Source organism: Haemaphysalis longicornis, unplaced genomic scaffold (assembly GCF_048455015.1).
Source record: "Haemaphysalis longicornis isolate Haplotype H1 unplaced genomic scaffold, Haemaphysalis longicornis Haplotype H1 scaffold_7, whole genome shotgun sequence".
Classification (NCBI taxonomy): Eukaryota; Metazoa; Arthropoda; class Arachnida; order Ixodida; family Ixodidae; genus Haemaphysalis; species Haemaphysalis longicornis.
Window position 1 is genome coordinate 11,963,901 of NW_027526422.1, and position 12,378 is coordinate 11,976,278.

At 47.4% G+C, this 12,378-nt stretch overlaps 1 protein-coding gene across 2 annotated transcripts in view; it reads right to left on the reverse strand.

Annotated features, from left to right (window-relative positions):
• The window catches only part of LOC144144520 (ubiquitin carboxyl-terminal hydrolase 48-like), a 98,528-nt gene that overhangs the window by 85,488 nt on the left and 662 nt on the right, over window positions 1-12,378 (reverse strand). For both annotated transcript variants that reach the window (XM_077676004.1, XM_077676005.1), the window contains exons 2-10: window positions 11,825-11,945; window positions 11,708-11,767; window positions 11,288-11,381; window positions 10,033-10,150; window positions 8,071-8,128; window positions 5,775-5,899; window positions 3,571-3,679; window positions 555-768; window positions 275-475 (exon numbers count right to left, since the gene is read on the reverse strand). In XM_077676004.1, the coding sequence (XP_077532130.1) occupies window positions 275-475; window positions 555-768; window positions 3,571-3,679; window positions 5,775-5,899; window positions 8,071-8,128; window positions 10,033-10,150; window positions 11,288-11,381; window positions 11,708-11,767; window positions 11,825-11,945 (1,100 nt within the window). The remainder of the gene's footprint in view (window positions 1-274; window positions 476-554; window positions 769-3,570; window positions 3,680-5,774; window positions 5,900-8,070; window positions 8,129-10,032; window positions 10,151-11,287; window positions 11,382-11,707; window positions 11,768-11,824; window positions 11,946-12,378) is intronic.

The following is a 12,378-nucleotide window of genomic DNA, read 5'->3' on the forward strand; positions in this document are numbered from 1 at the left end:
AAAAAGAAAAAGAAAATATGAGAACTTATTCCGCCATCTGTGGAATTTTGCAACCTAGAGCTGAGAATCCAGACAGGATTCGCGAAAATGTACGCGCAGCGCTTCGATGATTCTAAATGTTAGGGAGCAGTCGGCGTAGGAAGGGCGAGACTGGTAAAAGAGCTCACTGCTTTTTTTCGTCAAAGAGGCCGAAGCAAAGGAAAGTAGGGCTGGAGCTCACTCGCAAAAAGCACAGCAAACAATCGGGCGTCCACAAAGTAGGCCCTCTCCTCACCGGAGCCGGTGCTGTGCGTGGGGCTCTCGTCATCCGTGTTGAGCTGCAGCTGGCGGCCGCGCATCTTGCAGACGCCGTCGTCGTTGAAGCGGTACCACGAGCCCGACGTGCGGTCCTTGATGTGGGCCACATAGTGGCCAGAATTGGCGCTGGGGCCCTGGTGGATGAGCACCGCCACCAGGCTGTACACCGTGCTGCCCGCTGCAACACACAAGCTTGGTTACACCAGTGATAACGCTACAGCAACAGGCGCGCCCCCTCGCAGGGCGAACCAACGTACCGGGTTGCTGCAGGTGCGGGCTGAGGTCGAGGCTCTCGGAGAACTGGACGGCGGTGTTGATCTTGCGGCAGCCCGCCTGGCGGTCGAAGTTGAAGCGCAGCAGCTGCAGGCTCAGCACGGGCGGCAGGCGGCGCAGGCGGATGCAGCGCACCGCGTTGCGCTTGCCCCCGCACACCTCGCAGCTGTACTGGTTGCTGCCCTCCAGGCACTCCTTCTGCAAGGGCACAGCCTTTGGCAGACGGCTGCTGTGCTTTGCATAAAGTGGCAACCATAGCTCGGAATGCCCCTGATATTCTCCCCTTCCTATCATGGTGATTTGGAGGTCTGCTCTCATTGAGAGGAATAGAAGTTCTCACTTGTGGGAAAGAAAGGCTTTGGGAGAGGTGAAAGGAATGGAATAGAATACCTCCTCTTCTTTGAGTTTATCTTCTTCACTATGCAAATTTGGTGACGAATTACCACTGTGCCTGCGTCTCGTGTGCACTGCCACTTTGCTTTTGCAACCTTTGTAATGGAATGCCGATGAAAATAAAAACAAAAATAAGCATTGAGCCATCCTTGTGGGGTTTCTTTTTTTGTTTCTCATTCATGGCGCTTTGACTGTTTGCCTTCCATGCTTTAAAGGGACCCTGCAACACTCTTTGAACAGTGCAAGTAAACCTCCGCAACGTTTAGATTACACTGCCAGGAATACCTGAGCCAAATATTACACGTGCACGTGAAGCGGTGAGCGCGCAAATCGATGTGAAAGACGCGGAAAAACAAACCGCTCTCTCTTCAGTTGTCCTCATTATGCATGGCCTGAGGGACGTCACATAGGCCATGGCTGCCCGATCGGCTGTCACTGGTCAATTTCGCGGGTAGATTCTCCCATTTCCGTCGTCGTCATCGCTGTGTACGAACCTCTTCTATGCCTGAACCTGTAGGCACAGTTTTGCCGTTTCTTTTGTGTTTTGAGTGCGCGCGGAGTTTGAGTGATGAGCTCAATACTTCCCTTTCAACGGGACCACTCGACTACAAACGTTTATTGCTTCAAAAACGCCCTACCAGCCCGAGCGCGCACTTGCGAGCAGGCACCCATGCCTGCTTTTTTGTGGCACCAGACCGGAAATAGGCCCCTCCGCGTTGCGGAGAAAAGGAGAAAACTACCCGGCATGCAGGGGTGAGACAGCCCAAAGAGATTTGGGAGCAGTTTTCGGAGCAGCAAAATTTCGATTTTGGAGCAGAAGAAGCTTGATTTGGAGCAGGTAGGGACATTTAATACATCGTCTTGTGAGCTTAAAAAATCACAATTTCAGCAATTTGAAGGGTCAAGTACACATTCCAATCAGTTTTAAATACACGTACACTGAAACAGCCTTACGCGAAAGAATTTTTAAAGAGTATCACAAAGTTCTAACTGCACTACCCTTTTCTTAACTGGTGAGATTGTGTTGTGGCTGTACGCAACACTGACGACAAAACTGCCGTTAACATTATCAAATTTAAGGGCTCTGCAATTGTGGCGTGTTTTTTTACCGTTTCAATGCTAAAATTATTATTTTTGTAATCCCAGGCTGCGTTGTACGAACGCAACTTCGAGCTAACGGTCGCATGCCTACCCGTTGCAGTCCGTGGGGCGCACGTCCACCCGGTGATCATTTGAGTAGCGTTACTGTTTAGCCACCTAGTTTTGGGCATTAAATTTCACTTTGCATACATCACGTGTTATTAGTCGAGTGCTATGGCAACCATGCAGTCCTGCAGCTATTGGGCTCTGCCTGGACAGGTTGCGGTAGCCCGCAACTTTCGTACCGACCGTTCCCTCCCGGGCCGAGGCTCGCGATCGCGCTTCGAAGCACAGCAACACCTCAGCATTTTATAACACCACAACGAGCCAAAAAGTTCAATTCACGAACCCGATTATAGACGCACGCACCGCGTTTCGCACTCAAGGACAAACCACGCCGAAGTCGTAGGCCCCACATTTAAAAACGTTTTTTACGAGCCGCGCAACTTCTCGTAATCTCGCACCAATCTCGAGCCATATCCCCGCGTTAACGTCACTGTTCAGAGCCACAATTGATAGAATGAATAGACTGGAACCCAGCTGATAGCGTAAAATAAACCAGGGAAAATATCGGCGATGCGCAGTGAGCGCGTGAAGTAGGCAGTAGCAGGCAGATCAGGCGGCGGCCATGTTTGTAGCCACAGCGATGCCTAATCGGGACGGCCGTTTCAGCGAACCCGGACAGAAAGCCAATCGTGTTTTAGAAGCTATCGTTTGCTTCATTTCTTCAGTCTTTCTATTTTTGTCATTTCTGTGTTTGCAATTGACCGCCAATAAAAGCGGTCACTGGGATGCGGGAGGCTTTCGTCCCCACCGGAACTGACATGAGCATCAAAATCTGTGCCTTTCAGGCTCTTTTGGAGCAGTTTGGCGCAATTTTCGCAATTTTCATGCTTTTGGAGCAGCTTGGCGCAGGAAAATGGTATTGTATCAAAAAGGCGCAATATGCGCAGCTGTCTCACACCTGGGCATGTGATACATCGAAGGCCGCCGAAGAGAACGCCACGAGCCGCCCCCCTCTCCGGGAGAGAGCGCGCAGCTTTCGTCGCGTTGCCCGCGGTCGAGTTGAGAGGGAACGATTATGCGCGATTTCTCATCGCGCGTAGTTTCGTTAATTGTGAACGGATTTTCATAATTCTTGCGGGAGGAGATTTCTGGGACAATAGACTTTATCCCAAAATACATTACTAGTAGTCGATGGTAAGTGTTGCAGGGTCCCTTTAAATATCTTTTTCTGAACAAGCCTTTCAGATAACCGTGTCAGATAAACAAGGGCAGAAAATCAGCCAAGTGAATTATTTGTTTCCACCAAGTGTAAACCGCCTGCAAAGACAAGGACAAAGAAGTTAACGCCGCTACGTTTGTCTACTGCTACATCATAAGCTTTTCCACTCAGTCAGTACGGTGTTTCACATCGTCAGCACAGAGCCTGTGGCACCCAGGGGGAAGGAGAAGAGCGAGACTTGCCCTGAGGAACTGCTCCAGTGCCTCCTCCACGTGCTTGAGGCCCTTGATGTGGAGGTCAAGCTCGTAGAACTTGGAAGGGCACGGAGACTCGGTACTGCACTCGAGGCACCTGCAACATGCAACAAGACCACCTGTAGAATCCCAGGGTGCAAACAGAGGTACCTGGGAGACTAGGAACTACATGGAAGTGATGCTTGTAGCAGCACAACATATTTATTTTGTGCCCCCAGCCTGCCCACATGTTGGCCACTCAATGGCGACCGCTTACGTGCCCTGCAAATACAACCTAGCAGAAGCCTGAATAAAGTTGAACCTCGATATAACAAACCTCGATGTAACAGAATTCGCGATATAACCAATTTTTGCAAGTTTTCTATCAACATTTTGCTAAATACATCTCGATTTTTCTCTCGATTTTACGAAGTAATTTCGTGCGGCACTTCCGATTTAACGAAGTCACAACAAGAAAGGAAGAATAAAATTTCAGTCGAGGCACATTTTATTTTGCCTTTCAGAGCCTACATTCAAAACATTAAGTACTTGCATTAACTCTTAAAAGGCTAAAATGAAAGAAAAGCGGTGAATTCTGCGGTTGACATCAATTAAAAGCGATGAAAGAAGCTGCTCAAACCGCTAGAGGTCATGGACGGTTTAATAGTGCGGCCACCATTTTGACATCTCCATTATTGCCTACGCCAGCGCCCTCTATGCTTAGGCTGCCGAAGCCTACTTCAAGCTTTTTTTCTACGCATTCTTGCTCACGGTGCTGCTGCTCTAGGTTGTGCTCGCTGATAACCACATTAATATTTTGTTCGTGCATCATTAGGTGAGTCTTGTAAGCTGCATGAGCACTCCAAGGGAAAGAAAAGTGTTCCTTTTCTGAGGAAGTGTCGGTGAAACTGACGGCCACCGAAGTGATGCACGCCATCGACGTTCTGCGCAAGCATGCAGGCGCACGCGAATGTTGAAGAGCAAGCCTTTCTAGCACTGTCAGTGTATGAGCGTCACGTAAAGCCCACCCTGGTCAAGAAACACCAAGCACTGTTTACGGACTTCTTCACTATGGCTTGAACATCAAGTGCTAATGGAAATAAATTGGCCTCTTTGAACGTGGTCAACTTCGTTTCACCTGTGTTCATTAGACAGCTGCGATGCGAAGAAACTGGTTTCTTTAGGGCCCAGTAAGCATAAAAGTAATTGCTTAATTGAATTTGGCTGGAAGATGTTTAATGTAAGCTTTCTGCTTTAGCGGCAGCATGTAAGCACTGCTCCACACAGTGAAGCGGTCCACGTGTACTCCGCTCAACTGACAATCATGGCTTTATCTTGAGTGTCGTGGTTGCATCACACGCCCATACTGCAAAGCCTTTGTACATGAAAAAAGTCTTTCGAAAGTTTCATAGCACCCTTCTGCTGTTGGCCCGCCACACCCCTCAACACCACGCCTAAGCCTACCACTGAACGGACGAAAAAAAGGCATAACTTCGAACCAGCACCTCGCCGGGGTGAAGTTCATGGGGCATGGATGTGGGTTCAGTTGACTAACAGTGGCGTTTAGTAGTGACTGAAATGAAAAAAAGAAAAAGTGGAAACCCAGCCTGCTATCGTATTTAATGAGGCATTGCGGAAAAAGCACCGGTTTTACGACGACACATGAACTACCATCGGCTATCCAAATTCCATTGCCTAAGTGTTGAAGCTCTTAATTCACACAATTTTCGCAGCCAGTTTTGGTACAAATTTCGCTTTAAGTGGAGAGGTAACTACATAGCAGTTGTTTCTGGGTGGTGGGCAAGGTTTTGAAACCTCAATAACTGGTTAAATGAACTGTAAAATCGAAACAGCAATTTTACGAAATTCTCGATTGAACGAAATTTGCGCCCCCAGGTACGACTTCGTTATATCGAGGTTTAACTGTATTGGATAGAAGCAAATCAGACGAAATCCTAAATTCTATTTCCTTGCGCGTAGATGCGCTTTAATCTTGCTTAGTGACTCCCAGTCTCCAGGAATTTTAACATCTGCACCTTTAATAGGCGATAAAGGAATAACTCCCTTCCAGAGCCGTGGAATCCTTGCTGTTGGGAAGTTCACAAACAACTTTCACGTGCCTTTAGGCAAAGCTCACGAGCAAAGTGGATGCCACGCGGAGGAAGCAGGCGCATCACCCTCTACATACAAAGGCACGGGGGAATGCCACTCACTTGGTGACATAGTCGTACTCGCCCACGTACTGCTCCTGGACAATGTTGCGGACGCCAGGCTGCTGCTGCGAAGACAGGTGGTTCTCAAGCAGGCACATGAGCAGTTTGCTGAACTCCTGGGCATCCTGGGGGGGGGGTCAAAGGAATGGGGCAGGAGGCCACCTCAGTGCGGCAACAGCGAGGTGAACCCCAGTAATAGAGTCCCCCGGCAGCCATCAACAATCGAGCAGGACACCTGTCCCTCTCGACTAGCTCTCAAGACGAATTAGAGAATAAATTGGACAGTTTTGCATCCCTTGGCTGCTCCACCTAAGACAACCTGCAAGGAAAAAGGTCTTAATTCGAACAACCAAACTTTGCCATTTAATAACCTTGCAAAGCTACACCTTATTAGGCTAAAAGCTACAGGGTACAAAGCCCCTTACCGATGGGGGCTCCGACAGGTGAAATAATCACAGTTTGACAAAGTTATTCAAGTTCAAGAAAAAACAGTCAATTTCTCTTACTATGCGCAATATTTTAGAAGTGGGTAAAAGGACCTATCTGTGAAAGGAAGTCAGTAAAGTTGGTTTCAAGAGGCTTAAATTTTTGCACCTGAACACGAAAAAAATTTTGTTCCAACAGCTCAACTCTCCATAAGGGTAATTACTTGTTCCCAGCCAACAGTCTAAACCAACGCTGCAGAATGTTTTGGAGAATTCTGTAAAGCTGAACCTTTCACAAGTCAAACACATGTCCACATTTCGGTAGCATTTCGGCTGGCGTACCCACAAATTTTCCCGCCATTTTTTCGCGGGACTACCATGGTTGCCAGACCAGGACTGCCCTCTGTTTATTAGCTCGCATCATCCGTAAAGGCCGCGGATCTGTCAGCCCGCTCTGGTTACAAACACCTGCGCGCTCGCGCCACGGGCTCGGGCTCAAGCCCGGGTTTTTTTTTACGCTTCGTCCCCACGGGAGGTACTACAAACGTATGGGGCCCGTAAAGGCAGTCTGTAAAGGGGTCTGGCAACCATGGGGACGAAGTGAAATCTGTCCTGGTCTGGCAACCATGGGGACGAAGTGAAAAAAAAATCCCAGGCTTGAGCCCGAGCCCGTGGCGCGAGCGCGCAGGGATTTGTAACCAGAGCGGGCTCACAGATCCGCGGCCTTTACGGATGATGCGAGCTAATCAACAGAGGGCAGTCCTGGTCTGGCAACCATGGTAGCCTCGCGAAAAAATGGCGGGAAAATTTGCGGGTACGCCAACTGAAATGCTACCCCCATTTCCCTTTCAAGTCCCACCTAATGTGGTTCTACAGTCAGTGGAACACTTGTTACTGTTCGGAAAAACAGGATGAAACAGACAAATGCATCCACAAATTACTGTTGGATGATTCTACGAGTTTTGTGCCCTCTTCTCTGCCTCCTCAACTCCTCATGAAAACATATTACTGTATTTCCCCACATAAATATCGACCCCTAACTTCATGCTCTGGAAAAAAAAATATATAATGCTACGATTTTGTGTATACTTTCCGCTAACATGCAGGCAGTGAAATTAAATCGTTTCTTGAGAAGGCGTTTATCTGCCATCACCCTCCTCACCGAACACCTCATTGTAGTTGCCAGTGGCTGCTCGTGTCCTGCGTTTCTGGATACCCATAAAGGCTATTTTTATCGATTGATGATTGAAGGGTTTAACGCGCCGACGCAACGCAGGCGATGAGGCGCGCCGTAGTGGAGGGCTCCGGATTAATTTTGACCACCTGGGGATCTTTAACGTGCGCCGAAATCTCGTACACACGGGCGTTTTTGCTTTTCGCCTCCATCAGAAAAGCGGCCGCCGCGGCCGGGAATCGAACCCGCGACCTCGTGCTCAGCAGCGCAACGCCTTAGCCACTGAGCCACCGCGGCGGGTAAGGCTATTTTTATCACTGAACATGTTGTTTTGGGGACGGTGTTTGCGTTGTTCTGTATCGGTCTTGGGTCTGCCATGTTTCCCGCCATAGTTACTAAAATGCACCAACTAGCCCAGATATGTGCAATCTGTCAAACTCAAAACGTTCGGAGTTCAGAAAATTTGCCTGGCCATAGGTTAACCTGCACATAGGTCAACTTCCCACTTTCCATTCTACTTTCCATACCACTTTACAAGCAATTCACATGGAATTGCCATACTAAGCAGGCACAAAAGCAGCAACAGACTTCTAGGTGTCCACACAAAAATTGCAGAGATAGATGGATCTGCAGTATTCAGAAAAGTATGAGGCACAGTGGAAAATAGTGCTGCCCCAGAAAGACTAGGCTCCCACACCTGCTGCTGAGTTGTGCTGAGGCCGAGGCAAGCGATGAAGGGCTCAGGGTCGATGTACCTGCATCAACAACACAACAAACACCTTTAAGCAGCCTCTCTGACGGAATGATGTCATTCGAGCAACGCTTAAAACAAGAAATATTTCAAAACAAGAAATTTTCAAAAGAATTGTGTTTTGTGGGTACTTATACCAGTCAAACCTTGATAAACAAAGAATGCACACCCGTTTCGTTGCCTGATATCGGCAAATAGGGACAAAAATGCAGTTACGGTTTCACCAAGGCTTTTCTCCTCAACTTGTGAAGTGACGTCTTGGTAAGAAGCCAATCACAGTTCCCTTTCGTCTGCACAACATGTCGGCGTAAAGCAAGCTCGCAAAAGGCCAGATAAAGCTACAACATTGGTGCCATGATGAAACTCGCCCTGCAACTGAACGGGAGATGTCTGATCTCTGATACGACTGATCAACATGGTCGAACTTTCAGTCAATGCGGGCGGTAGCGCAGGCAGAAGCAGCTACGTTTAAAGGAAACCGGGTATTTATAAACTCTTTATGCTGTTTTGCACGAGTCTAAACTGTCGTTTTGCTAGCCGGTATTCTTGCACAAGCTTTCCGACGTCTGTCTCACATAGGCTGTAATGTGAGTTGCGCGAATGCGAAACCTCTGACCTGACGAAATAAATGTTCGAAAGTTTAAAATGAGAATTTTCTACGTTTATCGAAGGAACTTCGAGTAGTCAGAACTTAAAACGAACCCATCATTTACTCATCAAGCGCTAAAATAACTAGCGAGAAGCAGTAATACAGTGCCGAGTCGCCTGACCATCACGCAGTTTGATTGCTTTCCTGTTTCTTCCAATAAACATTGTTGTTTATGTTGTTTCATTGATTGGATGTGCTCCCCTTTGGCTTACTGCAGAAGCATTCAACAGTAAGTTGGCGGTTAAAGCTTTGGGTTGATTAGAATTTATGTAAGCCCACCAGTGCTGGGTTACAAATGTGAAGCGGCTTTTATGCCACAGTTTTCAACCACACATGCTTCTGATGTTGATAGTGTAGTGGGTAACGTGTCTGACTTCAATGCAGGCTGGCCGTAAAGCTGGGCTGGCCTGGTGGCCGCAAGTTCGAATCGCACATGCAGCACTTTTTCTTCTTCTTCTTCTTTTTTTTTTTGCTTGAGCGGTTTTGTGCTATTTGATACATAAAAGGTTAGATTCTGAAGAGAATTCCGCAAAACAATGTGAATTTCAGCAGGGAAACTGGCTACAAAGCATACACACAGCCAGTAGGTCTGAGTTCTGCTACAATGGTTGCCAGATCACTGAAGTGGTCATGACACCGGTCATGTCGGCAGAAAACTGTTTATGGCAACGAATAAAGAATGCATTATTATAAAATATCCAGTTTGCAGCTGTACAGAACAATATACACAAAGAGCGTTTAACTCTCGAATGTTCTTAATGTGACATCACTGCTAGCTGCACTGCCGGCCGATGATGCGCACATGGTAGCTTGTGATGCGCCTCAAAACGAGAATTTCAAATGCATCTCCTACATTCCCGACTCAATGAATTGTGAAAATATTTGGGATTTATGTTCTTAAAGGGTTGTTCAAGCAGACAAAATTAAGCAAGAAAAAATGCAATCTCTCTTCACGACTCCTTTAAGGAAAATCGGTATTTGACCCTCCTTATGTAAAATTATCCCAGACTGGCACATCAGCAAAAGTCGATTGTAAGCACCTATTCTAAAGCTTGGGATGGTTAGCAAAGAAACATCCAGTAATCAATCTTTGTATCGTATCAAACTCAACTACCCAAGTTCATCACCCACACACCAAAAATACTGATGCCCCAAAACTAAAGGCCCCCCAGGGGGATCCTCCAGCTTCTTTCACAAAAGAAAGGCGGGTGATAAGGGTGTACAAATAAATTATGGAGAAAGGTAAGGGATGGAATCACCTTCTCTTGCTAAACTGCAGCTGAGCAAACAGAAGCTGGAGGTTGCCAATCACCGACGACGGTCTGTGTGTCGCAGCGCAGGGTGGCGCACTCTCAGGGTCCTGTGGCTTGCTCTCTCCTGCCAAGGAAAGAACGGAGGAGGGGTGAAATGAAATCCTCGTCATGTGACAGCACCCAGTTGTGAGCTTTGCAGTTGAGAAGTCATAGAGCAGATTCGATGTATAGAAGCACAGTCAAGGTTTATTTTTGTTTTGCAGCTTTGAAAATTTGAAAGGTGGGGAAATCCTAATCTCCAGGGGGGCTACGGTAATTAAGCAGGTATTCTATTATCCTAATACAGTGTCAGACAGAACATAGCCACCTCCTTTCATATTGAAACAACTGGGGGAGAAAAGACGATAAAGCGGATGCGAATTTACTGTTACTGCACTTCTGTCTTGAAGTTATGCACAGTGCATGCTGAATGAACTGTGAAAAGCCAAGAAGCGAATTTCCCGGGTTTCAAGCAATACCATTGCCAAGGCAGAATTTTAATGGACCTCTGATCACTGAAAAAAAAGTAAAACGCACATAAGCATACTGTATTTTTGCGATTATAAGCACCCTCCCCTACTTTTGGGAAAACGATTTGGGTAAAAGTTTGCATGCGAATCACGCACCCCCTTGTCTAAGCGACCATTACAAGGTGCATTTTAGACGTGTGGGAACGGGTCCTCGGTGACGTTGTGGCCAAGCCATTTATGAAGTTTTCATTTAAAAGCCACTCAACGAAACAGAAGACCACCTGCTGGGGAGCACTGAAAGCGGCAGCCCAAGCAGCACAATGGACTCGAATGGTAGTGAGGGTGACGGATTATCATACAAAAGCGGTGGGTTCACTATACCTATTTTTCTTTTCAATGTTCGCCAAATGAAACATTATTTTTTGCACCCGTCTTGCTGAGATACGGCCACCAATTTAGGTTTTTAGAATCTAAGCACCCCCTAGAGGGGCACTTTGGGCATCACGATAGTGGGTGCTTAGAATCGGGTAAACACAGTAGTATACGCATCAAAAATCTTCTTTGCCCATTGCCTACGTGAAAACAATACGCTCAAGCATTTTTGTTGCAACTATTAGCACCATTTCGTGCAAATTGCAAGACAGCAAAGCATATGAGGAGCATTGCACAAAGACATAAAGCTAGCTCCATGAACTTGTGGTCAACAACTGAAGACACGGCTTTAGAGAAAATGAGACAGAGGAAGGCACTACCATTCGAAGTGGGCGGTGATGCACGTTCCTGCGGGTCATCTTTTGGATCCCACATGTAGAGCGAATGCCGAAACGCTGGATTGTGGTACAGAACCTGCAAATGGGGATTTCTTTTTGTTTTTTTCCTGCTCACTAGTCAAAATGGGTCGCAACAAATATGAGCTGGCACTGCAGGGAGCAAAAAAAAAAAAAAAAAGGACATATGAAAGAATGCTGCCACTCTATTCTAATTTCTGAAGTTACAGCTGCATTCCCAACTTATTGTGAGTGTTAGCAAGCCAATTGATCACGCCATGTGGTGAGAAAATGACTTCAATTTGCCACTTCACAGCACATGACTACGTATACGCACTGAAACAACGTTCCCAGATTTACATTTCGGGATTCTTATTTGGAAAGAGGTGTTCACAGCTTACAGACCTGCAGAAAGCTGTTCAGGTAGCATGTTGCACCAAGGTTCTTGAGGCCGACAAAGCCACCCTGTAAAGAGATGACAGGTTATTCTGACGAACTTGGTGTGCCCACAACTCCCGGTACCTCAGCTCTCCTTTCGGCACTGGGGTCAACCAAGTCACTCCAGGCGTCATCTTTTAGCTCGTGGAGCCAAATTCGTTCTCCGAGGCCCGACAGGCAGCGCGGGTTTCCCGAACAGTTGCGCCTTCAAGAGAGAATAATGCATGCACCGGATTATAGGCAACGTGAAACGATCTGCGCAGGTTATCCTGTGATTGATTTGCACGCAGTACCCGGGGCCCGAACGCTGTGGTATCTACCGACCGATCCGCGTTTAGCGCCGGCGGTTGGTTGACAGGTCATCAACTTCGCAAACTGCACTACCGCCATAAAAAAACCGGTAACACCCCGTGGCTTGTTGACGCGGCGGCAAACTATTGCTGACCGCGCCAAAAAAAAGCATGTAGCGAAGCTGCTGCCTCACTGTACGGCCCCCCCAAAAAGAAGCCATATAGAACACATAGGCTGCAAAGTGCGGCTTCGTTAGATGTGATGAGCGCGCAAGGTTACGAATGCAAACTACGCAGAAAGTGTACATCGATAGAGAAGCGTTGCGTGCTGTTCCTTGCATTTGCACG